We start from the raw sequence: 27,450 nt of genomic DNA, 5'->3' as shown, positions 1-27,450 counted from the left end.
CTCAAAAACTTTGTAAACTGAATATAGATAATTCTTAATAGATCAAACAAATAAATATTGATGAAAATTTTATTTAACACAATATGAAAAAAAATATCACAAAAAAACAAAGAAAACATAGAAATAAGTATTACCATACTAAATCATAACAACAATAAATATTCAAGGCTCGATAAAATATTCTGTAATCATACCGATATTTAAAATTTCTTCGTGTCAAAAATATCTTTTAAATCAAACTTTCTTGGAATGTATAAAATCCATGTTTTGGGGAATGTATGAGTATTTGGTCATAAAAGAATATCGGAGTCAAGAGTATTATAAGTCGTTCCAGTATTATAAGGCCTTAACAGAGTAACTCTTTAATCAGAGAGGATTACAATAATTATTTCACAATTTTTTAAAACAAAAAGCATCTTGTATTGATTTCAAAATTAATAAAAAGAACGCTGATAATATATTTTTTAAAGAAAAGCCGTTTTTTGTCTTAAGAAGTAAAATTAAAATATGATATACGAAGTATTGTAAACGGAATTAATTTGCAGATTTACGTTTAATTATCTTTAATACGCTGCGTCCTTATTGATTATCAGGTATTTAATAATTAAATTATACAGTAAGAAGAAATAAATAAAATTATCTTTTAGAAGACATAAAAATGTAAAATATTACTTATAAATTCATAGCTCAAGCAGGAATCATATATCGTAAATGTAGATATTTGATGAAAGGTGAGCAGTGAATTAATTTATGTTCTCTAAAAGTGAATTAAAATAACAATAAAAGTTTTAAATAAATATTGAAAGAGAAAAAAATCACAATAAATAACAAAGCATATTCCTCCATAAAATTCAAAATAAATATTGCACACACCAAGGGGGACAATAAGACTAGAAATACAAACGGGACCTGCGCTATATCTAAAATACATGAAAGCCATTGAAACAATCTGTACTTTAATAATAAAAGTTTTAATCCTTGAGTCTGTTTCGCGACAAATAAGTGTTGTGTATAAATATAGAAATAATATAATATTTTCTCTTGTCATTACACACCATTGCAAAAGCTATTAATCACGACTTTAAAAAAATTTGTACATGGGAATGTAATTTAAAAAGTCACATTGAAGCTGATGAAAATATTCTTATCATCCTTTACATCAATCTCTCACCAGGGGGCGTTTTTACGCTCCGCTCCAACACCTCTGTTACCGTCTAAATTACAAGAATCTTGTAAAACAAAAATAAAAAATAGATTCCCACCAATTTGGTAATTTTTAAAAATGAAATTAGAAAAAATCAATCTGTTGCTCTTCTTTCGTTCTTTCAAAATTTGGATTTATATTAAAATAGCTTCAATATATACGGCACTATTTTGTTTTGAATTTTTACACACATTTTCATTTTGAAATCAAGGAGACAACGTTAGAAAATATTTACTACCAAAGAGCCTAAACACGTAACACCATTGGCAAAACACACAAAACAATCAATGTTTTTACAATTTTTGCTGCCATTTAAATATTTTACAATCCGAACTACTTTTTAGACGACAACAGAGGTGTAAGAGGAGCACGCTCTCTGGTAAGAGATTGCCTTTCCATATGGTTTCAATAAGCTTCTACGTGATTATGATTTGAATTTGACGAGTACTCGGAATATCCTTGTGAATTATCGTTTAAATCGCCTCCCATCAGTCTAGCTACACTGGACGGACCACCCATCATGGGCAAGGGGTCCATGGGGAGTAAATGTGAATTTGACATGGAGATATTGGGAGAATGACGACCGAGAAAATTCTGGCTATTTGGAACGTTTCCAAAATGGGACCAAGATTCCATTGATGGCGATTCTGGGGGGACAACCGGCACATTTCCCATGTTTGGTTCCCTGTCCATAGGTTGTCCCGAGCCCGAACTAAATATATCCCCGGACAGTCTTCCCGACTGGCTGATTGATTCATCCAAATCATCCATATCATCTAAATAAAAACAGATGTCAAAAGTCAAATAAATAATAATCAAAGCGCTGAGAATTTTACTTTTCTTAAACCTTTAACAGAGAAATATATCAAATATACTTAAATTTCTTTAATTTTACTTAAGCTCGCGAGAATTCTTTAAATTTTAAATTTTTTAAAATCTTTAAATCACTAATGAAAGGGAAAATACCATTCCTCCGCTCTTTTTCCATCTTTAAGAAAAGACCTACCATCGTCAAGACAAATGTCTGATCTGTCGTCTGCACTATTCGAACTATCTTGGTCACCATTGCGTTTTAACTGTCTAAAGTAAGGACTCCATCTGTTTCTACCTGCGTCTTTCTTGAGTCGCTTCTCTTTAGCGCGGCGATTTTGAAACCAGACCTGCACAACACGCATGTCCAATCCTGTTTCTGCACTCAGCTGTTCTCTCACGTGACGTGCAGGTTTAGGGCTTTCGTTGTAGGCTCTTTTTAGGGCCTCTAGCTGTTTTGCTGTTATAGTTGTTCTTGGCCGCTTGTTAGCGGCATCTATGTCGTATTCTGTAATAAATAAATATCTCCGTAATGGCGATCAGAAACCAAAAAGAAAGCAACGAAAAAATCTCTTTGGGTAGTAAATACTTCGTTGTTCATAATGAGAAACTACTGAAAAAGGCTGCAAAATTGCAAAACAATAATGATATTCAGTTATTTTTTTTATCCCCGTATTCAGGAGATAGACATTTTTATTCTTTATATTTAGCGGTTTTTCTGTCAGGGGTGGAATTAAGTAAATAAAACATTATATAATTGATTCCTTACAATGAAAGAACCATGAAAACATGTGACCTTTGACACGTCTAGAAGGTTTCCACAAAGTTCCTTTTTTTTAACGGAACAAACTGGCTTAGAAGAAATTGTGTTTCTTGCTTTTGATAATCATCTTCATCCAGCTACCTATGTAGGTCCTTGCTTCATAAGAAATCAAGAGAATACATTCAGGAGATTTTTTTATTTGGCATAAAAATATAACTTAGTTTCTACTGAGACGAAACTGGAGAGAACATAATATAATAAAATGGATTCTCTTTGGATCACATTGTAAAGTCAATGAGAAAGATGGGCATGATGAAGTGAAACGATAAGCTTTACCGTACTCCAACCACGATCAAATAACCCAAATCAATCCCCAATCACGTCTCTGGGGGAACTATCGATTTCTGCGACAGGCACGCAGGTGCGCGAGCCGAGATAACACCGATCATAACTGCGGAACGTTAGAATCCTTGTTCTTACCTGAAACCAGCTGATAAAGCGTGCAATTCATCGCCTACAAAATATGCCTTTTTTTTCCTGAAGTGAGATGTTTTCTTGTCTCATGCCTCTTTTGTTTATTCAACATTTTTCTTGTTATGCAATACATAAATCTTATGACTCCTAAGTTTTCATTCGTTGTTTAATGTAAAGAACAGTCGTTCATCAAAATTTCCTTCCAGTTTTCTTAGTATAGAACAGCTGGGCCCCGTTACATTTTAACTTAGGTCATCAGAAGAAAACTTACTTAAGCGCAGTCCTAGGCCGGCCCAAGTCAAACTAAAGTATGAAGTAACATTTAGAAAATTAGTTCTTCGATAAGTCAAACTATTATACAAATTTTTACTAGTTTGTTTATCAGTACTTTATGTACTGATAACGAATTTCTGATGAAAGATTGTTTTAAAAATACTGGTAAATAAAAGTCGTAAATGAATGATTTTAGGTTAACTTTGATTTTTTTTTAAACATTTATTTTTTTATCTGAGAACATTTATGTCAGAAACAAAAAGTGGCATAGATATACGAGGGTTGTTCAATAAATAATGTCCTCGGTGCTTGGAAAGAAAAAAAACGCTTTTCAACGATTTAGTCTTGATGATTTCACTTAAATATTCTCTTTTTTAAAAACACATGTCCGTAGCATTTTTATTTAATTTCTATTTTGTTTTAGAACACATTTTTGAGTATTGCCCTTCGTATACTGGAATATGGTAGAACTTATGATTTCCTGGACGTATTTTTTTTTTTATTTCTGAAAGGTGTTTTTTTAAGTTTGGAAAATGAAACAAGTCAAAGGGTGAAAGATCTGGCGTATATTAACTTTCTGTTTATCCCCAAAACCACTTTACTCTTCAGGGCGTGTGGGTTTGGATGCTGTCATGAAGACATTGAATATAGTGGATTCCTGATTCTGGCTCCTTCCTCTCCTAAACCTTTCGCTTTTTTGGCTTTGCTTTCTAGACCCCTCCAAAAATGAAACTGCCTCCCCGAATAAGAATTTGAACAACAAGACTTCTACTATTTAAGAAAATGGCATATAAAATTGTCTTTGTACCCCTGCAATTCTTTGCTCTTTTCAAACCTTTATTGTTTTCGTAAAGTGTATCTTATTGTAAATTTGTTTTGAGGGTTTATAGCAATGGATTCAAGTTTCATTCTGTTTGAATTGCAGAAAAACGTGGATAATTACAATTTCTGATTTGTAAAAATAATTGTTTATATATTATTACACACTGTCTTTTTAACTTATTTTTCAAAAACATAGGGTGGCCATTAAGTACTAAGCTTTTATACAGTCAAATGTTTCTTTAAAACAGTGTGAACTACCCCCAAAATGATGCCTATAAAATTTTCTATGTGTCTTATAGTCAATCAAACATAATATATGATAATTCGTTGAATTTGGGCAAACAGTATATTGATTGTTGTAAGTCCTTGTCGCCATGGACGGTACCTATTTTTGATGCCCATTACATAATTTTTGTTCATTGAAATCCACCTGCTCATGTGTCCATAACACAGACATTGGTTGCTGTAAATTTCACATATTTTGGTGATTATTTCTTTGGGATTCTTGACAAGTATTACAGCAGCTTTAATGAAGCGTTCAATTTCACTCAAGTTTACTGATTCTTTACCATTCATTCTTAATGCAGTGTCTCGAGTAGCCTTTGTTTTTCAGCTTTTCACGATTGAACTATGTGATGAAAAGTGGACATATAAACTGTTATAAATTCATTTAAAATTCATTACGAGAGAAAGTTTCAGAAGACAGGAAAAGCCACATTGAAAGTCAAAGCTTCGGGCCAAAGAGAAAATAAGGTACATCAATAATATATTGTCTTTTGACCATTGTAAACAAAGAACTTTATGCGATATATTACTTATTTCTGCCCCCAGAAAAGTCATATTTTGAAAATTTCTTGAAATGTGCTAAATTGTATATATTGCAAAAGAAACCTAAATTAACAAAAAATATTATAGTTTCAAAGTAGGTTATTGACAATTTCTGTTTTTATGACGTTACAAACTATTCGAATTTTGTATTAATTTTCAGAAAGAGGAAAAAATATACAAAATTTGCTCAATTTTTATCATAAAAATTATAGAGCACAGGTCTGCTAAGGAACAATATTTACATATTTCATTGATATCATATTCTACACATTATATAAAAATATTGAGCTTGAGCAGACCTGCGCTCGGTGATTTTTGCTCAAAATATTGACATAGTATACACTACTTTCGGTAAAAATCATGCAAATTTTAAACTTACGTCAATGTTTAATGTCATATGATTTCTATGCTGTATGTATGTAAGTTCAGGACACATATATAAAGAAACTGTCAACTGCTTAGAAGGAAATTAACGTAGATAGACTGCCGCAGGAATTTCAACAGCAAAAGAGAATTCAACCAGATTACAGACACTACGGGCTACCCCGTAGTGAAATTACTAATTTTCGTCGGGTATAATTTTCTTTGATTTCATGGTATGGAGAGACTTTCAAATTTACGACCACCAAGAAATTTCATTGCATCACTACTAAACATCTTGCAACCACGAAATCAAATTTCCACAATCCATTTTTTTCCCTCAAACCTCGAAAATTTGACCTCACGAAAATATGTAATTTTACAAGAACGCAGTTGATTCGGTCAAAATAGATGTAGCAGGGACTCGGCGTATAGCAGCATTAGAAAAAAAATGTCCATTCCTCGGCGAAAGCAACGTCCCCTTAACATAATTGGTGAAATTATAAGATATTTTGATAAATATTATATTTATCAACATTAAATATTTTCTGAAAAATGATAAATACTTTATATTTGCATAATCAAAACTATCAAATCAAATATTTTCGCGGGAACAAAATTTCGTGGTCTTTGAAAAAATATGGATTCGTGAGGATTTGATTTCGTGGATAAAGAATTGTTGAGTAGTAATATATGTAAAAAATAAAATTTCATGGTGGACATAAAGAACAAGGTACAGTTTCCATACAAATATTGCTCCGTGATTTTCTCAAAAGCGAAACTGATGTAAAAAATGAAAACTCGTGATTTTTGAATCATGGAAATTCCATGCAGAAAAATCATACAAATTATTTTTCTCACATGTGTTTCTAAATGCTAACTGTGACGTCATAAACATGTGCATTTTCCCGTATTTTCTTAAAAAATTGCAGAATACCAATTTTCAATGGAATTTTCTTTCAGATAATATTGTCCACAGGCATCGCATACAAAGAGTTTGAGATATGTGATTTTTCATTGAATTTTGCACATATCCAAAAATGTGGGCGACGGCTGTGGACACTACTTTCTAAAGGAAAAATAACCCTTGAAATGGGTCATTTTAAGGTTTTTTTCTGTTTAAAATAGAGAATCATCACATTAATGACATCAGATTTCCAGAATGGCAATCCTTCATGCCATATTCTTTCCTGTTCTATCACATTCATAAACTCAACTAATATTCAAGCCAGTTTCAATTTAAAAAAAAAAACATTAAATTTTTAGGGCACAATAAAGATAAAACTGTCTCTTCTTCTTCCTGGGTCTCTTCTTTCCTCGAAATGAATGAAAATTACCCCCCCCCCTCCTTTTCAAAATTAGATATTTCACAGTATTTTCTGATATTAAAATTATTACTAAAGTACAACTCCACATCACTTAGACAGAAAGGGACTGGAGATAAATAATAAAAGTCTAAAGATAGAGAAAAACACGCCGTTCAGAGTAAGAAATAGACAAAAATAAATCATTTGTAATTTTATGGAATTAGCAAAAATCAGTAGAAATTATAACTTCAAATTTTTTAAAAAATATATATATAGTCAGCAATACTGGTTTTCATGTATCGAATACTAGTATTACCATTATGTCTATCATTTTAATCGAGACACCAAAGACTACTATTTCAATTCGTAAGCAATATTATTGCGATTTTGGTTTGCTAAACATGCATTATATAGACAATTTTTGCTGGGTGTGGTAGGTTTTTATTATTAATTTTTAAGTTGTTTTTAAAAAATAAAAAAGATAAAAGTAAACAATATCAATCCGGTATACAATGCAAATCGTGAACAGGGCAAATAAATGGTCCCTGGAAACAAAAGAGGTGGGATCACGTGCCAGGAGATGAAAGCATCCCCTGTTGATTGTTATAACTATCTTTAGCTTTTATTTTTAGTAAACGGAATAATTTTTAGTCATAATGAGTATAAAAGTAGTCACTTTACAAATGATATGAAACATGTTAGTCAAAATACGACCCAGCGGTGGGGTATATTTCCAAACCAGGTCATTAAATAGACATGCATTTGGCGAAATGCTGACTTACAAAAAGAGATTATTGTTAATTTGTAACATCGACTCATTGTCAGTAGCCTGTCTTGTTTTAAAAATTGGTTGTATTCATAACATGGTTTTGCATACCGAATCTGAGGAACAGAAAGGGCTCATACACGTAGACATAACAAATGAACTGTGTTGACCAAGGGATTATTACCCCGGTATTTTAAAATAAGAAATTAGGACCTTAATATGTAATGTACTTATATCAAATTTAAGCATGTTCTTAAGACTTAAGCATTTTTTATGACCTAATATGTATTTGAGATGTCTTTTGTTTAGCAAAATCAGATTCTGCTAGGTGATACATTTAATACTCGAATATTACTACTGGAACAATTTTTAATTTTGCATTATTGTATAATTCAAGTATGTCTGGCACTACTTTGTCATTGGTTCAGTATCATACTAATTATCATTGGTTCAGTATCATATCAATTATCTATGTAATATCATAGGTCAGTTCAGAAATTGAAACTTTCACAGCCTTTTCTTCAAACGAAATAGTGTACACGTCAATATTCTATAAACATTCAAGTCAGCATAACAAATAATCATTTATTTCATATACTTCACCTACCATTGATTCCCCTGGCCTTAGCAGACTCGTAATCGGCTTTACAGACCAGTTTCCGATCCTCCATCAAGTAAAACTCATCCCCTGTGTTTAACTGCCGGTTACACATCAAACAAGAAAAACATTCCAAATGATAGACGTTGTCCTGCGCTCTGCGTACCACTTCCGTTGGGGGAATACCCTTCTCACAGCCAGCACACTTTGTACCATACCGTCTACGAAAAAAAAACCCACTGACAATTAGTCTCTACTCACATACCCGAGATATTTGATTCTTAATTAACTCTGAACTTCAGCACTCCAAAGTAAATATTAAAAAGATATATGAAGTTTGATTGACAATATCAAGTACTCCAACAGTCTTTTGGATAATTACCCATTGGTACCAATTCTACCCCGTTAATAGCAGACTTTTCAAACTTTCATTCGTACGAAACATTAATTTACTCAAAAACTTCTACATGTATAAAAGTCTTTTGTTTTGGTCTTCAATTCATCATTTTAATATTACGAGGATATATATTGACATACTTAATTCATTAAAAACATTCATTTTTATTTCTATTGATTCGATATATCTCTTTGAAATCAAAAAAAGATTCCACAAAATCTGAAACATCATTTCATATTTGACTACTTTACACAAGTAATCGAAAAAGGTTACTTAACAACAATATTTATGATAAACGTGAAGACTACTATGGCGTCATATTTCTGACCCCTACATGCAAGATAAATTATGCTAATATGCAACATAATTATGTAGAAATGCAACATATTTATGTCAACATGCAAGTTAATTATGTTCACATGCAAGTTACCAATCCTACAAGAAAATATAATTTAAATATGGGCAAATTTACTTACTACCGCTTGTATCTGACATCTTAGATGCAAGATAATTTGGTAGATATGCGACTTATCTATGTCAACATGCAAGATAATTATGTCAACATGCAAGATAATTATGTTTACATGCAAGATAATTATGTTAACATGCAAGATATGTAAGTTGATATGCAACTTATTATCTTGCATGTTGACATAAATATCTTGTATGTAAACATATATCTCGCACCTTGACATAGCTAAGTCGCATGTTGACATAAATAAGTACCATGTCGACATAATTATCTTGCATGTGAACATAAATATCTTGCATTTTTACATAATTATCTCGCATGTTGACATAAGTATCTTTCCTGTTAACATAATTTACTTGCATGTTCACATAAGTAAGAGGCATGTCTACATAATTAACTTGCATGTGACATAAATATCTTGCATGTCTACATAATCATCTCGCATGTTAACATAAGTAAACCGCATCTGGTCACAATTATGTTGCATCTTGCATCTACGATGTCAGATACGGGCTTACGTTACGTTACGTGATTTTAACAATATTAAACTCAGATTCTTATAAGGGCATCATGCAGTAGTTCTCAATGCAGCATTCATATGTCACAAAAATATCATCTATTATGCAGTATATTGCACCGTCGTAGTCATATTTGAAAAAAAAATTCACCCGTGTATAACATAATCAACACGCTCATGTTATACATAATCTATGGTGGCATATATCTGCCTCCTACATGCAAGATAAATTATGTTAACATGCAAAATAATTATGTAGACATGCAACATATTTATATCAACATAAGTTGATAGTTAATTATGTTGACATGCAAGTTATCAATCTTATAAGAAAATATAGATTAAACATGGGCAAATTTACCTACTAACGCCTGTATATGACATTTTAGATGCAAGATGCAACATAATTATGTAGACATGCGACTTATTTATGTCAACATACAAGATAATTATGTTAACATGCGACTTTTTTATGTCAACATGCAAGATAATTATGTCAACATGCAAGTAAATTATGTTAACATGCAAGATACTTATGTTAACATGCGAGATAATTATGTAGACATGCAAGATATTTATGTTCACATGCAAGATGATTATGCTGACATGCAACTTTTTTATGTCAACATGCGAGTTATATTTGTACATACAAGATATTTATGTCAACATGCAAGATAATAAGTTTCATATCATCTAACATATCTTGCATGTAAACATAATTATCTTGCATGTTGACATAAACAAGTCGCATGTTGACATAATTATCTTGCATGCTGACATAAATAAGTTGCATGTTGACATAAATAAGTCGTATGTCTACATAATTATGTTGCATCTTGCATCTAAAATGTCAGATACAGGCGTTAGTAAGTAAATTTGCCCATGTTTAATCTATATTTTCTTAAAAGATAGGTAACTTGCATGTCAACAAAAATAACTTGCATGTTGACATAAATATGTTGCATGTCTACATAATTATGTTGCATATTAACATAATTTATCTTGAATGCTGGGAGCAGAAATATGCCACCATAATAATCATATCTCTATACGCATGTACATGTGTAAAACTAATGAATGTTTTCTTGAAAAGGTGAGTTTTTCAACATATATTATTTTTACTTTTTAGCTTGTTTACTTAAATCGTAAATTTAGCAAAATTATTGGAAAGTGTATAAAACATACAAGTCCGTAAAGTAAACTGCTTGTTAATTTAAGGGCTAATTGTGAAGTCATGAAATCCATGATATCACAATACGACTTATTTATGTCAACATGCAACTTATTTATGTCAGCATGCAAAATAAATATGTCAACATGCGACTTGTTTTTGTCAACATGCAAGATAGTTATGTTTACATGCAAGATATGTTAGATGATATGAAACTTATTATCTTGCATGTTGACATAAATATCTTGTATGTACAAATATAACTCGCATGTTGACATAAATAAGTTGCATGTCAGCATAATTATCTTGCATGTGAACATAAATATCTTGCATGTCTACATAATTATCTCGCATGTTAACATAAGTATCTTGCATGTTAACATAATTTACTTGCATGTTGACATAATTATCTTGCATGTTGACATAAAAAAGTCGCATGTTAACATAATTATCTTGTATGTTGACATAAATAAGTCGCATGTCTACATAATTATGTTGCATCTTGCATCTAAAATGTCAGATACAGGCGTTAGTAAGTAAATTTGCCCATGTTTAATCTATATTTTCTTAAAAGATTGGTAACTTGCATGTCAACATAAATAACTTGCATGTTGACATAAATGACATAAATATGTTGCATGTCTACATAATTATGTTGCATATTAACATAATTTATCTTGAATGTAGGGAGCAGAAATATGCCACCATAATAATCATATCTCAATATGCATGTACATGTGTAAAACTAATGAATGTTTTCTTGAAAAGTGAGTTTTTCAACATATATTATTTTTACTTTTAAGCTTGTTTACTTAAATCGTAAATTTAGCAAAATTATTGGAAACTGTATAAAACATACAAGTCCGTACAGTAAACTGCTTGTTAATTTAAGGACTAATTGTGAAGTCATGAAATCCATGATATCACAATGCTTATGCATTATATAACTCTATCTTTCATTCCTTATTCAAAAATATTTTTTAACACAATTATTAATTTCCATTTGGCCGAGTTTTCCTCTTTTCTGATCTTTTCTTTCGCCGCCTCGTTCCTTTACCTGAAATAGATTGTTTAGATTCCAAGATCTCGCTTTGTTACCTCATGTGTCTAGTTGTTTCATTTGTCATAACAGATGAAAATTATGGAAATATCTTTTTAAACAATAAAAAAAAAATCACACCTTGCACGTAATAGCAATCAATAAATCAAATAATATAGTCAGGAGGAGAACTGTTAATCACCTGTAGAGGGATTCCTGGTCTGTGAATTATATAAATATTATTCCCAGGGGGCCGGAATTCACCTTTGTGTTTATTCTTGTCTGACAACCGTAAGCGGGTAAACAGAGGCATAGCGTGCATTGAATTACTTTCTTCTTTTATGTTTTCATGTTTAATGAATATTCAGCAGTTCTGGTAAAAAGGGTTTTATTTTGATTTTTTTTCACGTTCAAGTTCAAAGTTCTACAGACTTTTGTCTTTATTTTGTTTCATTGTCAAGGAATATAATATTAATGATTTCAATCAATTTTTTTTATTTAATGACAAATTGAAACTTTTTTATAAACTTGAATTAAAATTAAATTTTTTGGCAATATTAATGTTTTTCCTGTGATTTTTTTTTTTTTATAGAAATGAATTCAAAAGTCAAAACTTTTAGGCCACTTCTGTTGTACAAGGGTGACAAAACTTAATTTGGTTAAGCTACGAGTTATCTATTATTTAAAAGAATATAGTACTGAATGTCGTGTGGACCTATTTCTTCAGTAACAAACTTAGTTCCCATAAACTTGCCTTTCCTAAAACCCGATTACCATGGGAATCTAATTATATGCCTGGTGCACGAAATTGATTAAATATTAACGTCTGTGATCGACTTTGCCAGATGGGCCGAAGTACAATGTAGGCAAGATGCAGCCATTAAATACCGTTTTTTTTTAAAGTTCAAAGTACTGAATCCAAAGAAAAGGGATCTGCATGCTTCTTTATCACGGAATAAACCTTGTTTACATCCATATAACTTCAGTTGTTTCAGGAACAAATGAATGATTTATCGCAGATGACAATTTTTTTTTTTTCCATTCAAATATATTTTAAACATACGCATAAATTTTAAAATCGGTCATGATACAGTGTAAATTCTAAATATATACTAAAGTATCGAGAAGAAAATTTCAAAAGTGGCTCTGTAATTGATTTAGTGAAACAAATGTATTATCATGTTGATTTCCCAAAACGAAAAAAAATAATACAAATAATAGAAACCATTCTAATAAAGCGAAGCTTTCAGATCACTCCATGCTTACGTAAAGCTCTTTTCTATATTTAATGTCAAACCAGAGCCATTGATTTAAATATATTTTATTGAATAAATCGATAAGTTTCGGAAATTTTAACAGGCAAATCCTCTATACATAACCTCTTCTTGTGTAATAGATCAAGACAAAGACAATAAATTATAATTTGTTTACATGATGCTAAAAATACTAAAAATAATTTTAAAAAATTCAAAATCAAGTTTCGCAAATCAGTATATAAAATTTTCAGATGATGGTCCCTAATTGTATATAAATCATGTCCTTACTGTTCCAATTTTATGGAATTGAAAAAGTTCTTACAAATAAGAGATGTTTTTCCTTGATTTTAGGATAATGGACATATAAGTTTTGTATACAAAAATTTCAAACGGGGGAGGGGGGGGGGGCACGCCCGGCGCGCTGGCCCTGGATCCGCCTTTGATCACATAGTATATTAGATAAATTCGTGCCGATATGAAAATATCACAGGAATATTGACACTTTTTTAATCAAAAGAGTGTCGAGTTCATCTCATTTTCTTTTCATTTATGTATATTATAGATATATAACGTTTAAAGTCAACATTTTGTAATATCTATGGTCCATACAATGACCTTTTCTGCAAATACAATAATCATTAAGTCAAATGCTCACTGATTGACGTTTCTCATACTAAAAAGTAATTGTTAGGCCGTTATATACACTATCGACGAATTTTTTCCGTTATTTCCCAATCAATTACAAGGAGGACGGGTGTGATCGGTCGGCAGGGGATGCTCACTCCTCCATGGCACCTGATTCCATCTCTGATGCTTCTGAGGTCAGTGTTTGTTCTGCTCAAAATGTGAATTGTATAGACTTTTGAGCTCGAATACAAGTAATGTTCATTATCTTGATATATTTCATTTGATCTTTTACAATCCTTTGAAATTTTTATATATGATTTTTTTGGGCAAGCATCGTTGTGTTGTCGTTGTATTATTGTCATTGATCAAACACACACCTCTTAAATATCAGAGATGGGGGCCGGGAGTGAGCATCCCCTGTCGACCGGTCACACCCGAGTAGAATAAAACACAAATCAATACAAATATCGACAGTCTTGTTTTAAAAAATCATTGCCCGAGTTCTGTGGTCAATATAATGGCTTTGTCACCAAAATTATTCTATATCACTAAGTCAAATGCTGATTGTAAGACCAATATTTTCACACTGCATTCAGTTCATTGTCTATGGATTTTTCCGTTATTTTTCAACCATGACAAGGAGAAAACATCGGGTGTGACCGGTGGGCAGGGGATGCACATCCCCCCCCCCCCATGGCACCTGATCTCACTTCTGATGTTTAAGAGGTCTGTGTTTGCTCTGCTCCTTATTTGTATTGTTTGAATGGGCGTTTGAGCTTTACCTTTAATATTGCTCGGTATCTCCATATATTTTAATCTTGTTACAAAGAGAGCTATGCAGTATTTAGACCTCGTTGTGGAAATGCTATAACGTACATGTAGGACATTATGTGATGACACAGTCTAGACCTTCCACGTTTTTTTTTCATATGCACGACAGTTTGATAAACTTTCTGTCATTGAAAATCGAATGTTAATTTAAATTGTATTGTCACAAAAGGAAAGATATAAAAATTTGAAATATTCATTTGATATATTTAAAGTGGAAAGAACTAAACAATATAAATGTACATAGTACCGTATAAGTGGAAATTTTAGCGAGACGCAAATTTAGCGATTTCTACCTAAAATATGGTATTTTATTTTTAGCGAGAAGTAATTTAAGCGATTTTAAAATGCTAACTAAAGAAGCTATTACAAATAATACGCAATTAATTTTTAGCGATGTTTAATTTTAGCGATGTCAGCATCCTCGCTAATAATGCCAAAATTAAATCCTCGCTAAAAATTCTACTTATACGGTATTTGTCTATTTTTGCCTGTATTTGTTACAGATGTTTTGGGTAAGTTTCAGTTTGCAGAATAAAAGATACACGAACTCCATAGTCATTTTTGATGATTTTTTTCAGTGCCCATCATTTGTTTATGCATCAGTCATTGCGATGAGATCTCTTACAATGAAGATTTAGCACGATCATTAAACATCGGAAGCTAAAAGTTTGTCTGGAAACAAATTGGTTTGGACAAAATTTGTATCCTATCCTCGACAGTCCTTTTGATTTGTTGTCATATTATGCTAAAGAAAATGTCCGATGTATGTTTGCTTGCATTGATAAACACATCACAGTCTCTATCCACCTGCCAGACAATTCGTGCACATATTGATGTTCATGACTGACTGAATCCTTTTTTATTTTAGTGTTCGATCACCATTTCCATCCAGAAATTGTATTGTATTTTTTGGTCGTTGAGAAGTTAACCAAATGGCCATTTCTCTTAGAAATAAAATCTGCACAGATGTTGTGCTAAATTAAGAGAGGTAATGTTCTGTTTTTCTTTCTTATTAAGTATGAATTTCTGATTGGTCGTCTTTTTTCTTTTAAGGAAACTATCAGTCGTTAAAGTCTCATCAAGTCAAACCAGCTCCTGTCATCTAATCTCTATTTTATCATATGACTGCTGAAAAATAGGTTTGGGAAACAACGTGCCTGTTAATTTCCAAGACACTTAATAGTCATTAGGGTACTATAGGGTAAATAAATTACTGTTGAATAGTCAAGCACTGTTCACTGTTTGTTACAAAAACGATTACAATTCGCGATGGTTATTTCTAATAGTTTAGTGTTCTTTATTGTTCATAAGTGGTTTATATAAAGGAAATAACTTGTTACAAATGAAATTTATTTTTTTCAAAACGCTGCTATCTGTTTCATTACTATTATAGACATATTTATACAGTATTACTTAAATATACAGGCCCTATAAAGCAAGGGAATAAAGATGCATCTAAAAATGTCTGAATGTCCTCGATCGGTATTTCTCTATGTTCAAACATTCTTTTACTTTAAAAATATCTACATGCATTTTTTCGACTTAATTTATTCTTATGCGCTTCTTATAGGTTTTTTAACTATTCTATTTATTGACAGAGGAATTAGTTTTTTCTACATATTAATTGAATATAAGTAACATTTGGTCACATTATCAAAGAATTTATCAAAGTTATATTTAGTCACAGTTTGAAAGAACATGAACGTGACACATGTATTATATTTTATTGAAAGAATAAAAGTGTATGCTCCCTTTTTTGCAGGTAAATTGTAAGAAAAATGATAAAATACTTTCGTAGGAAATTTCACTAAAGGAACTACAAATGTACGTTATATGTTTATGACATTATTTACATTTCCAATAATGGCAGCCCTGGATGGCTGGAATATTAAGTAAATCTTGCTGAATACCATACTTAAAGTCAACATATAAGAAGATACGTAACAAAAATGGATTTTAATTGTGTTGTTATATAAGATACACGATATTAATACATTTTAAATTTTTTATACAAGCAATTAGGACCGAAAAATAATTAAAGAGAAAAATATTCAGTAAGCTTGCATCGTTTTAATATCTATTTCTTTATATAAAAATTGAAAAATACAAAAGAATATTTCAGTCATCATTACGTTCTTGATAATTCATATAAAAAAGTTATGAAATATTTTTGAAAAATGAAGGATATTTACACCACGAACAGTATTACATATCAAGGTCCATAAAACAATACAAAACAAAAGCAGAGCAAACACGGACCTCCAAAACATCGGAGGTGGATCAGGTGCCATGGAGGAGTGAGCACCCCCTGCCGACTGGTCACACCCGCCGAGTGCTCCTTGTCATGATCGGGGGGGGGGGGGGTAAAGAAAAAATTCGTCATCAATTCTGTGTATAAATAATGGACTAACAAACAGTATGAAAAACGTCAGTCAGCATTTGATTCTATGATAAATTGTTTTTGCTGACAAAGTCGTTGTATCGACCATAGAACTTACGAAATGATGACGAAAAAACAATTACAAGTATTATTACACAAATTATACTTATTATTTATACATTTGTGATACACTGTAAAAAATTTATCAGATTTTCCCCAACTCAAATGGTTAATCTTAATCATTCTGTCATTGAAATTCATATAAGGACTGGCCCTCGAAAAATGAATATGAATTTAAGACTTTCTCAAGAAGAAGGGATTCAAAGAAAGTGGAAAACAAACAATGCTGGTTAAACCAAGGATCAGTCTGAAATACGGAGAAAAAGAAAACTGGAGAGATTTACTTTTGATCGAGCGCCCATCTGTCTCAATGCACTTGACTTTGGGTCACATATTAATTAATCAAGACCGCACCAAACTTGGTTCTGGGAAATGTTATCCTTTTAATCAAATGAAGTTTCATCAGGCTACTGGTTTTATGCCGCCTCGTCAGGACAAGATAAATCGGGCACGACATTCGATGTTTACATTTCCTAGATTAATACGACGAAGATGAAAATTATAAAATCATCGTAAAAATCTCCAAGAACGGGTCTTTCATCTGTCTAACGCTCAGACGAAGAGAACATAAAATGATAGGAAATTTAATTCAGGTAAAGCTTGTCTGTTGATACCTTTGATGACGTAAGTCTCGGTACCACTGTCTGAGTCACGTGTTTCTGAATTTCTACGCGTTTCATCAATTAAATTTCTAATTATTTTTTTCTGTATTTTAGTAAATTGGTAATCAAAGAAGGTGAAGTATTTACGTACGAGTATATTTGTCGTATATTATATCAACATGACAAAACAGATTTCATTTTATCCAGTCTAATTCCACAGAAATGAATCATCTTTACAGTCAGAAAATGAAAAAAAATATTTTATTTCAAATCCATTCACTTCATTTTTATGGTTAGGTTTGCACGAGCAAATTACATTTAAATATAAAAAGTTATTTCTGTTGTGTTTTATTTTTCCTTATATTTTTTAACCATGCTTTTGAAAGTTTGAAGTTTTAAATCAACTTTTAGCAGCTTCCAAATTATACTAATTTAGAGTCGAAATATGATGTTAACGAATTAGTAGGAATGTAGGCAGCTATAAAAGATAATTCTCATATCTTCACTACATTTAATTAAACAAAATTGCGTATCTAATTTTTTTTGGAATTGTTTTATTACTAACACGATCATTTAATTTTGATGTTTTAAACAGTGCCATGGTGAAAGAATTCGGTTCACACAATTCCATCTTCAACGAGTCGTATAGTTAACTGATAGATTTAAAATGTTGTAACCTGATTTTTTCTAGTTCAATTTATATTATTAGTTTGAAAGACTTGGTTTAAATACGATATTATTTGAAAAAAATTGGCTGAGAATTTTTCACTCTTTTTATTAAACAGTTAATTTTTCTTAGGCTCAGCATTTTTTCTCCTTTTACATTTAAAGTTTAGATTCTAGTTCTAACTTGATGCACAAACGTGCGTGTGTGGCGCTAATGATTATTACCTCTCTGTTATCGCCTTTTTTCTGACGGAAAGAAACTATTGTAATCATCGAGCGATCAGAACAGTTGTGTAGAAGTCCCCGTATTGATAGATTGTTACATGTATCAGTGAAATATCTCTCCAATACAGGTATAAAGAAAATCGTGAAGAGTTGATCCATCTTACATTGAGAAAAAAAAACACAAGGATAATTATTTTCTTAAAACACAATAACGTTGGTATTATGCAAGAATTTTTGTGATATGCATTGGGTAGAGATGGATGGATCGGTAAATTCTTTCCAGTGAAAATTGACATTTCGTACCATCCAATAGATTCAAGTATTCCATAATATACATGTACCTTTCGGGGAATTGATGAGACATAAAAATGTAACACATGGCACTCCACGGACAAATCAAATGATGTTTCTAACCTTCCATCATTTAGTTTTAAATTCTGAGCCATTAAACACAGGTACGATGTGTCTTCGTGTCAGGTGTGATAAATGCACGAAATTAATCGGAGCAAGCTTGATCATTAAATTAACATTTCAGAGAAAAGAGTGGCTTAGATTTGTAAAGTACATGTCAAATCTCCAATTACTTAACACCATATTATACAAAGATATTTAACGTTACCCATATATTAAAAATGTGATTTTTAATTTTAAGTTTTATTGCCTTTTTTTACATCTGTTTTTAGACTTCTTAAAAAGGTTGTACCAGTAATCAACAACACATTTAATACACAATTTTGTCTTTCTCTAACAATGTCTATCTTGAGAAGACGATGTATTTTATTCTGAAAATGTAACTAACCTGAAGAAGTCATCTTTGCAGAAAACCTTTTCTCCTTTTGAGAAGCACTTGTCGCTCAGTCTGACGTGACAATCGTGGCACTGCAGACAGCGGGAGTGCCACGACCTATCCAGGACCTTCAGGATGAAGCGGTCCAAGATCGGCTCCCCGCACCCGGCACACTTCGGAATAGCAGCTGTAAAAGTGACAATATTCAGTCCATATTAGTCCATAACAAATAGGTAACCAATATACCTGGTAAATGCAACGTTATATTTTGAGTGGTAAGTCATAAAAATTCAATGTTCGTCCTATCATTTTTTAAAATTTATAATAGACTTTAAATTGATGTGAATGTTCTAACGCTTGATATATATATAGTTATTTCGATAGAATAAAGCAACAATGGTTTGGCAGTTTTTTGTCATGGCTTTACTTTTATATAAATTGAAAAATGCATAATCATACAATGAATACAATGGTCAATAACTGTTCAATAGTTCAGTAGTTGCAAAGATCAATAATACATGTAATGATCAATAACTGTTCAATAGTTCAATAGTTGAAAAGATCAATAATATATGTAATGATCAATAACTGTTCAATAGTTCAATAGATCAATGATAAGCAATGAGTTCACAAAGTTATTTAAGTTTGCTGCAGAACGTTGATGTTAAGAATTTCATTTTGTTTACATATGTTACAGTTGGGAGGTTTAGTTTTGCACAGGTCCATGTAATAGCGAGATAATATAACAAACAGTTATCAAGCTCGATGTCCATTGAAATTTCTTGTATGAGCAAAACACACAGATCTTTTAAAAAGAAAACTCAGAAGTGGGATCAGGCGCCATGGAGAAGTAAGAATCCCCGGTCAATCGGTCACATCCATATACCGTGCTCGATCTGATCGAACAATCAAAAAATTCGTAGATAATTCCGTGTGAAAATACTGGTTTAAAAATTTGAATGAAAAACGTTTGTCAGTATTCAGATTAAGATAGATTATATTTACTGACAAAGTCAGTCAACCTTGATACGAAACTTTTGGTATCTTTGTTTCATCAATTTAATGGACAATAATTTGCCTCGTTTTAAAAATTGTTCTCACGTATACGTAGAGCATGTTTTTTTTTTTATCGAGTCAACTGGGAAACATTAACTCCATAAGTAAATGATGATTGCTATATAACCAGTATAAACGTCTTTTCAAGTAAAATATCCAAACTTGGAACACATACTTAGTATGTCATACTTGTTGGAATTTTTATTTTTGAGTTCAAAGGGATATATCAATCAAAGTAGGGATGCAAATGAATATTGTTAATTAGTTGAAGGTCTTCTATTTATATATTAAATTGAAGTTAACAACAGGAAACTTCTTTGCATGTAGAAGGTTTTGAATAAATTTTGCTTCATGTGAATACAAAACTAGGTCTGCTTAAAAGGTACGCAACTGAAATCCAAGAACTGCCAAACGATTTACAAAAACAACTTAGATATTGTTTATCAAAGACTCCAGAATCTTTTGGTATAAACTTCGAAGTAGTTCTTGTATAATTACAATGTTTTCTATTCAACTGACCAAAGACCTATATATAATAAGCAAATTAACGATTACCTTTTATTTATTTATTTATTTTACATGCGACGTTTTTCTTAAAAAATGAAAATGATTTTCTTGAATTTGGTGTTGAGTTTTAAAAAATCTGGTTGGTTTTTCACAGTAATACATTAATTGATTTTTGAAACTTCAAATGAAGAATCTATACTTCAAAATTGTTGAAACTATTAAAATGGGATCACGGAGCAAGTCAAAATATTGTAATCTCAACATACTTTCTATTTTAATGATAAAATCAAGAAATGTGGGAAGACCGTATTGTTACGGGACTTCCAGCAACGGCTTTATACGATAAAACGTTGCTTTGCACTTGTTTCTACAACAAACTAGGGAAAAACTTGAGAAAGAAGAATATATACGAAGTAAGTGTATGTGTATAAATATTTTTTTTTAGGATGAGACTGTATTGCATGTTGAATGGCTTCTAAAAAATGATTTCAACTGTTTGTAACAATACAAAGGCACGTTCTCTTTACAGCTGTGAACTATAGTAAAAACAGAGATAGAATTAAAAGAAACTAAGACTATCAATTCTATGGATAATCGAATAAGTGTTAGCATACTTAGTATTAAGTGAAATTGTAGAAATTTTATCATTAAAAGGGCAAGGCAGCACAGACTGTGTGTGAAATGAAGAATTAGAATATTTCTTGGATATTGTCTTGACGTTTGATTTTGACGTTACTCTGGTCAGCTTGCTCCGTTATGACAAAAAATGTTGATTTCAAAATTAAGTAATTAAAGTTCGATTTAGTAAAATATAACGAGAATGGGTGCATGAACAAAAGAATAATATTTACTCTTTTCTTTAATTTCTGTTAAATAAGACGGCGAAGGATACTTTTTAAGTATTTATTTAAAAGATAATTTATATAGATTGCAGTAGTGCAATTTTTTAAGCCATTCAAACTTACTATAGAAAGAGCCATTCAAACTAAGTCACCCATTTATTCTCTCAAAAACCATATGTATGGTCAATTCAATAGTCTTTTTAATTTTTAATTGGGTCTTGAGCATACAGGTATGTATACATGATAAAGACAAGAATTCTAGATAAATTGTTCCCCGTGTGAGAAAACAGAGTATGTAGCTTGTCTGGAAAAACGCAGATACTTTTTGTTACACGTTATAACATATTAAAAGATACCTTTCATCCCCCCTAGCTAGTCAATGGGAAACTTAAAATACCTTAATATCAAATTTTATTTTACGTCTGAATTGTTTTGCGCACGCCAAACTCATTCATCAAATTGGGTAAATATTGAACAACATGAACAGATAGATTTTGTTTTTCCAGAGAATTGGGATGAGTGGCTTTGTCGAAAAGAATTGGATGTATGCAAATTTCTAGCGAAAAAAACATAAATTAGGTATTCATGGGATTTGTTGGCGTAAATAGACTTTGATTGCTAGTTCATTTTCCCGGTCCTAGTCCTATTTTAATTGATAACTTTGGCTCCAGGGGTAGTTGAGTAGAGCGAGCGAGTGCCTGAAACTGACACCAGTTTTCTAGTTCTGGTGGCTTTGTTCGGCCATCTGTTGATGACGGGACTGGGTTTATTGTGATGTTCCTGGGGCGGGGACAATAGCCGTCTTTACACGATAAATCCAGAGATTCTTCGTGGATAAATACAAGTTACAAACGCAATGAATAAGCATGACTGTTTAACTCTAACAGAAGTGCCATATGGGGCTAGTTTTTTTTTCTACAATGCATTGTTTTATGTATTTCATTGGCTTAATTAAGCGTGAGTTAACGGTGCCATGCGCCCATGTACATGTAATGTTTTTTTTTTTTTTTTTTATAAATTTATAAAAACAGATTCAAAACCGACAAAAGTTTCAGCAATTTTTTTAGAATTCGGAGAAATTTTCCCGATTTTCGGTTTCTTTTATTAAGATAAAAATCAGTTGCCTTTTGTCAGTATTATCACAACTATTTTTTAGTGAGTGAAGATTTCTTTTGCGCATATTCTCATAGTTGTTTGCAATGCTATGTACACGTAAAGTAGTGTTTAGGTCTAATTAAACCTCTCCCCTGAACAATTTAAAAGGTTTTGTTTTTTAACTGAATAGTTTCAACTTTAGATAGGCCTTTATTTTTTCGAATTCTTCTTTAAAAAATAATATCACATGTTTGTCTCTAGTCAGAATAATAATAAGATAGGTTTTAATTATTTTAATATGATTTTTAGGTGAAGCCATGTTTTGTCTGGAATGTGAACATTTGTCCACATACGGTTAAAGTTCATTATTTTGTTTTTCCTCAGTTTTACGCCTGTGTATCTACATTGTAAAAACATTACAGTGGGACTGATCCGAGTCTACAACGCCCACCTCCAAGATGTGTTTGACAGAAAGTAAAATAAAAGAAAGAAAAAGAATAGTCTGTAATACAAAACCAGTCATATTCCTAAACATATTCAAATTGTATATGTCTGACTCATTGTTTGCAACGTAGGGAAAAATAATTAATAAAATTGATTTTAAAAAAAATGAATAAAAGGATATTCTAGAGGCGTGTTTATATTAAGAATGACTATGAAATCGGGGACGCATTTGAAGAGAAAGTATATGAATCGATCGTTACAATAAAAGAATATGATACATAGTTCTGTTGCATTTTTTCATTATGAACAGTGATTTTTCCTAAATATTAATTAACATTTTTGTAATATTTCATATTTTTAATAAGCATCGATATCAGTCAATTCTAATATCCTTTACCTTTTCATTCATTTTACGCGGAAATGGACAGCAAACAAGAACAGATTTTATACACCGTAAAATTTGAGAATACAAAATGTTATAACAAGTAAAATTAATGAACCGACCATCCCCATAGGAATTTGAGCAAAATGGCACCTCTCTGTCCAACAATGCCTTCCCCTACCGCTGCTTCTCAAGTTATGCCCAATACACGTGCTCGACGGTCCGTCATCGCGCAAAACACCATATTTGCCGAAAAATGAAGTAATCCAGTCGTGTTCCGTCCGTGTGGAAAATTATTCAAATGGAACACGCACGCGCCACCCATCTGGAGGTCTCGCGGAAATGTCAACACGGACTTGTGACTTGGTCAAAGAATTATTGTCAGAAAAGGGGCGAGGGACTAAGTAGTAACAAGTTAAACAATTAATTGTATTAGTTCCACTGAAAATCGTGGAGAAAATATATTTTCTCTGATTTTAAAACAGACTGATGTTACTGAAAAAAAAGAAAGCATATTTTTGTGAGGTTTGATAAAGGTTCATTATTCATTGATTTTTCCCCCAAATCTTTCTCGTCTTCACGGCTTATTAAATTACACCTGTACGGTCTTGTCATATTGAAGAATAAATTCGCCGGTCGGCACGTGTCAAAATAACGTCAACAAATTTTTTCCTGCTACAGGAAGCAATATTTTTTTTGTGATGGCTCTTTAAAAAAATTAATACAATGCAGTTGCTTTCTGTATCAATTTCTGTATCATCTCTCATTTTAAAAAAAATAATTTATTTTTAAAACCTTATTGTTTTAATGCGATAATGTGGTTCGAGAGCACGTCAACATGTTCTAAAATAATCATAATTTAATTTTAAAAAAAAACACGAAGTTATATTTACAAATACCCAAATTATGCACACGCAATCCATTTTAGTTTGGAATGATGAAATTAATTTGTCAAAATTCATTTGTTATCAATCTCCGTCCTAAAAGGTTTTAATTGTGTTCAAAGCTACAAAAATTTTGTCATGAACTATCTTAAGAGATCCCCATTTAACTGCACATGATACTCGATCTTCGGCAAACATTCAGCGTTAGGTAGCCTTTGAATGGACTCGATTTTGTTTCAGTATTCATCTGTATGTATTTGACGCCCTGGTATCTCAAGGGACCGATTCGAAATTCGATTGAGCACAAAATAAATGTTTTCATTTAATGATTCCTCATTAAGGTCTGTAATTAAAACTGGGAATTCTACCGTTTAGTGTATCAAATAATGCTTTTTGACGGCGTGTTATGAAATAATGGTCTTGCGCTTAACGTTTGCTCTGATTTTTCTGGCAAGTGTTGATTTAAAAGATTACAAAAAATTCTACAAAGAGCGAACTACAGACGAACTGTATCCAAATTATTGTCACATTTTCAAATTTTATGGGCAGGTGCATCCAGAAACAAAAGCTGCACGCATAGTTACCTAGCGAGCACGTGCGGCGATACCGTTAGATCGTCACACATCAGTGACCACACGATTACTATCAGGCCACTTGGTGACAAATGTGGGAAATATTAGGTTTAATTTCTCATTAAACTCAATTCATTCACTTCAACCTATGGCCATTGTCAACTTCAAAGAAAACCCCTCACGTCCCCGTCTTTCAATTCAAATGATAACGAAACAAATAGAAGATACGGAGAGAAAACGGTTGAAATCACATGTATCTTTTTTTTCTCTAAGAAAAGTCACCATAACCGTTGACTTTCTCTTCCTCTTTAAGACATAATAAATAAAGAACCAATTGTACAAATTGACTTTTTGCGCACTTTATATTTTATAAAACAAAAATTATAGATGAATATAATTATAATTTTTATATGATTATTTTGAAAAGAATTTTCTGTTAAGGTACACTAAAGTTTCCGCGTGTTTATGAACTGACATCCGATTATCGGGCGCTAATTACACCTGGAGTTCTATCTTGTCACAAATCCGGACTCGCACCGTAAGAGGATTAGTCCGGAACTCCAACAAGGATTGTCCCAATCTAAAATCAATTTTTCAGAGCAAATGTCTCATTTCCGAACAAAAAATCTGCATTTTATATGGAATTTTCATGTCATGTTTTTTTTTTTTTAATTTAAATGCGATATTTTATTTTTCTTATTTACTTTTAAAGTGCATCTTTATAGAACATATGTATAATATAAGAGAAGGAATAAAATTGAAATATTGTTTTTGATTGGTTAGAAATTTCTTTAAACGGCACAACAGCAATTTTAAAAGATCCAAGGTATCTGGAGAAGCCACTTGCTCACGCATTCATTCGCCAAAATGTGAGATTTTTTTCCAATTATATTTTAACGAAAAAAAAATAAATCTAGAATTATTCCTTGTACCATGCAATATCTCTCTTTCTGATGGAATTCAATGACACTTTGTTGGACTTGTAAACTAAGGCACAACTTATTTGCAAAAGTTGGAAATTACATGACAAGATCAAAATTTGTTGACAAAAAAGGACTCACTTCGTGTTAATACCCACTTCTTCGATAATAAGTAAAATTAAATAAGTAAATGATAAGTTTAGTATGTATTTTAAATTGCAAGCTGGCTCCTTGATGATAATTCTTTTGCACGATTCCAAAAATCTTGGAGGTCGACATCGATACTGTGTATTTATTGTATGAACGCTCTTACGTGTTCTCTAGAGGGAATTCTGTTTAAAAATATATCATAATAGTGTTAACTATTAACTAAAAATGTCATTTTTCTGTTTAAAATGAGACACTAAATCTGCATTAAGAAACGCAAAGTAGCAATACCAAATCAACGATATTACTAAAATTTTTTAGTTAAAATAACATACCATGACAATAGAAAATCCTCCTATCAGTTCGAATAAAAATAATTCAAGTTGATTTCAAACAGAAAAAGTTTTAAATGCGGAGTTCCGTCTTTCAGTAAATTGAGAGAAAACACTCGGACGATTTCAGTCCACTCCACATCTTGGTGAGAATTTGTTGTTAATGAACCCCAGAATCAGGTCGCGTTTTCCCATTATATTAAATTTAGATGCCCCAATAGAAATCAATTGAGGAGTCGAAAGTTAATTAAGAAGTCTACATCGCTTCGCCAAGTTTTAATCCGTACTGTCCCTCCATGCTGAGTATAGAAAACTTGATTAGTAAAAAACACTAATCGTTATACATAATACCCAATTCCAACAAACCTGGTCTATTATTATTAATTTATATTAAGCGAAAAAATTAATTTGATTTGCATCACGATATCGTTGTATTTTCCAATCACGAAGTGAAGGGTAGTATCAACTGAAATATTAAAGCCGACAAACTAATTGGTATCGGACTACCGGAATGAAATTAAGGAAATTGACTGCTGAAATTGACATCAAAGAGCGTATCAATCAGATTAAATCACTTACCTTCCAAGAATTTGTTCCGACTTATCATTTCGGTCAGCGAAGCGGGGCTGGGACTCGCCCTGGTCCCCTCCGTATGATATCCTGGGTGGGCTGGGGGTAACTCACTCAAGGATGTCATATTCATTGGGCTCCTATTTTTTTTTAACAAGCCAAAGAAATATCAGCTCCGAGTCACTTGTTCAGATTTCGGAAGTTTAGCGATGAGACAGTTTTTCTTCTTTTCCGATTGAACCTTTAATTCTTAACATAACATGTCATCAGCAATTGGTCGAGATGCTTTTGAAACTTGCAACCGGGATATCGCACGTGACCTTTACAAAATGAATATTCATGTGGAAATCGATCGTTCATTGTTTATAGGCAGACAGATTCAGCCTTTCGCAGGTTTCAGTAGA

The 27,450-nt window shown here is 31.8% G+C and overlaps 1 protein-coding gene across 1 annotated transcript; it reads right to left on the bottom strand.

Annotated features, from left to right (window-relative positions):
* Positions 1-410: 410 nt before the first annotated feature.
* LOC134280724 (LIM/homeobox protein Lhx3-like) lies at positions 411-27,387 on the bottom strand. The gene is made up of 5 exons (XM_062763173.1): positions 27,056-27,387; positions 19,308-19,482; positions 8,215-8,426; positions 2,211-2,522; positions 411-1,980 (listed from the first exon to the last, which is right to left on the bottom strand). Exons 1-5 carry the CDS (start codon positions 27,177-27,179, stop codon positions 1,610-1,612), a joined length of 1,194 nt encoding a protein of 397 aa, XP_062619157.1. The 5' UTR covers positions 27,180-27,387; the 3' UTR covers positions 411-1,609.
* Positions 27,388-27,450: the final 63 nt, after the last annotated feature.

Source organism: Saccostrea cucullata, unplaced genomic scaffold, assembly GCF_032062105.1.
Source record: "Saccostrea cucullata isolate Sc308-1 unplaced genomic scaffold, CSIRO_AGI_Scuc_v1 ctg67, whole genome shotgun sequence".
In the NCBI taxonomy this organism is placed as follows: domain Eukaryota; kingdom Metazoa; phylum Mollusca; class Bivalvia; order Ostreida; family Ostreidae; genus Saccostrea; species Saccostrea cuccullata.
Note: the sequence above shows the minus strand (reverse complement) of the source record. Positions and strands in the feature narration are given on the sequence as shown.

Coding starts and splice junctions, on each gene's coding strand:
- LOC134280724 (XM_062763173.1), bottom strand. CDS start 27,179: ATGAATATGACATCCTTGAGTGAGTTACCCCCAGCCCACCCAGGATAT. Junction 19,483..27,055: donor TCGGAACAAATTCTTGGAAG/GTAAGTGATTTA, acceptor TCACTTTTACAG/CTGCTATTCCGAAGTGTGCC. Junction 1,981..2,210: donor AGACATTTGTCTTGACGATG/GTAGGTCTTTTC, acceptor GTTTTTATTTAG/ATGATATGGATGATTTGGAT.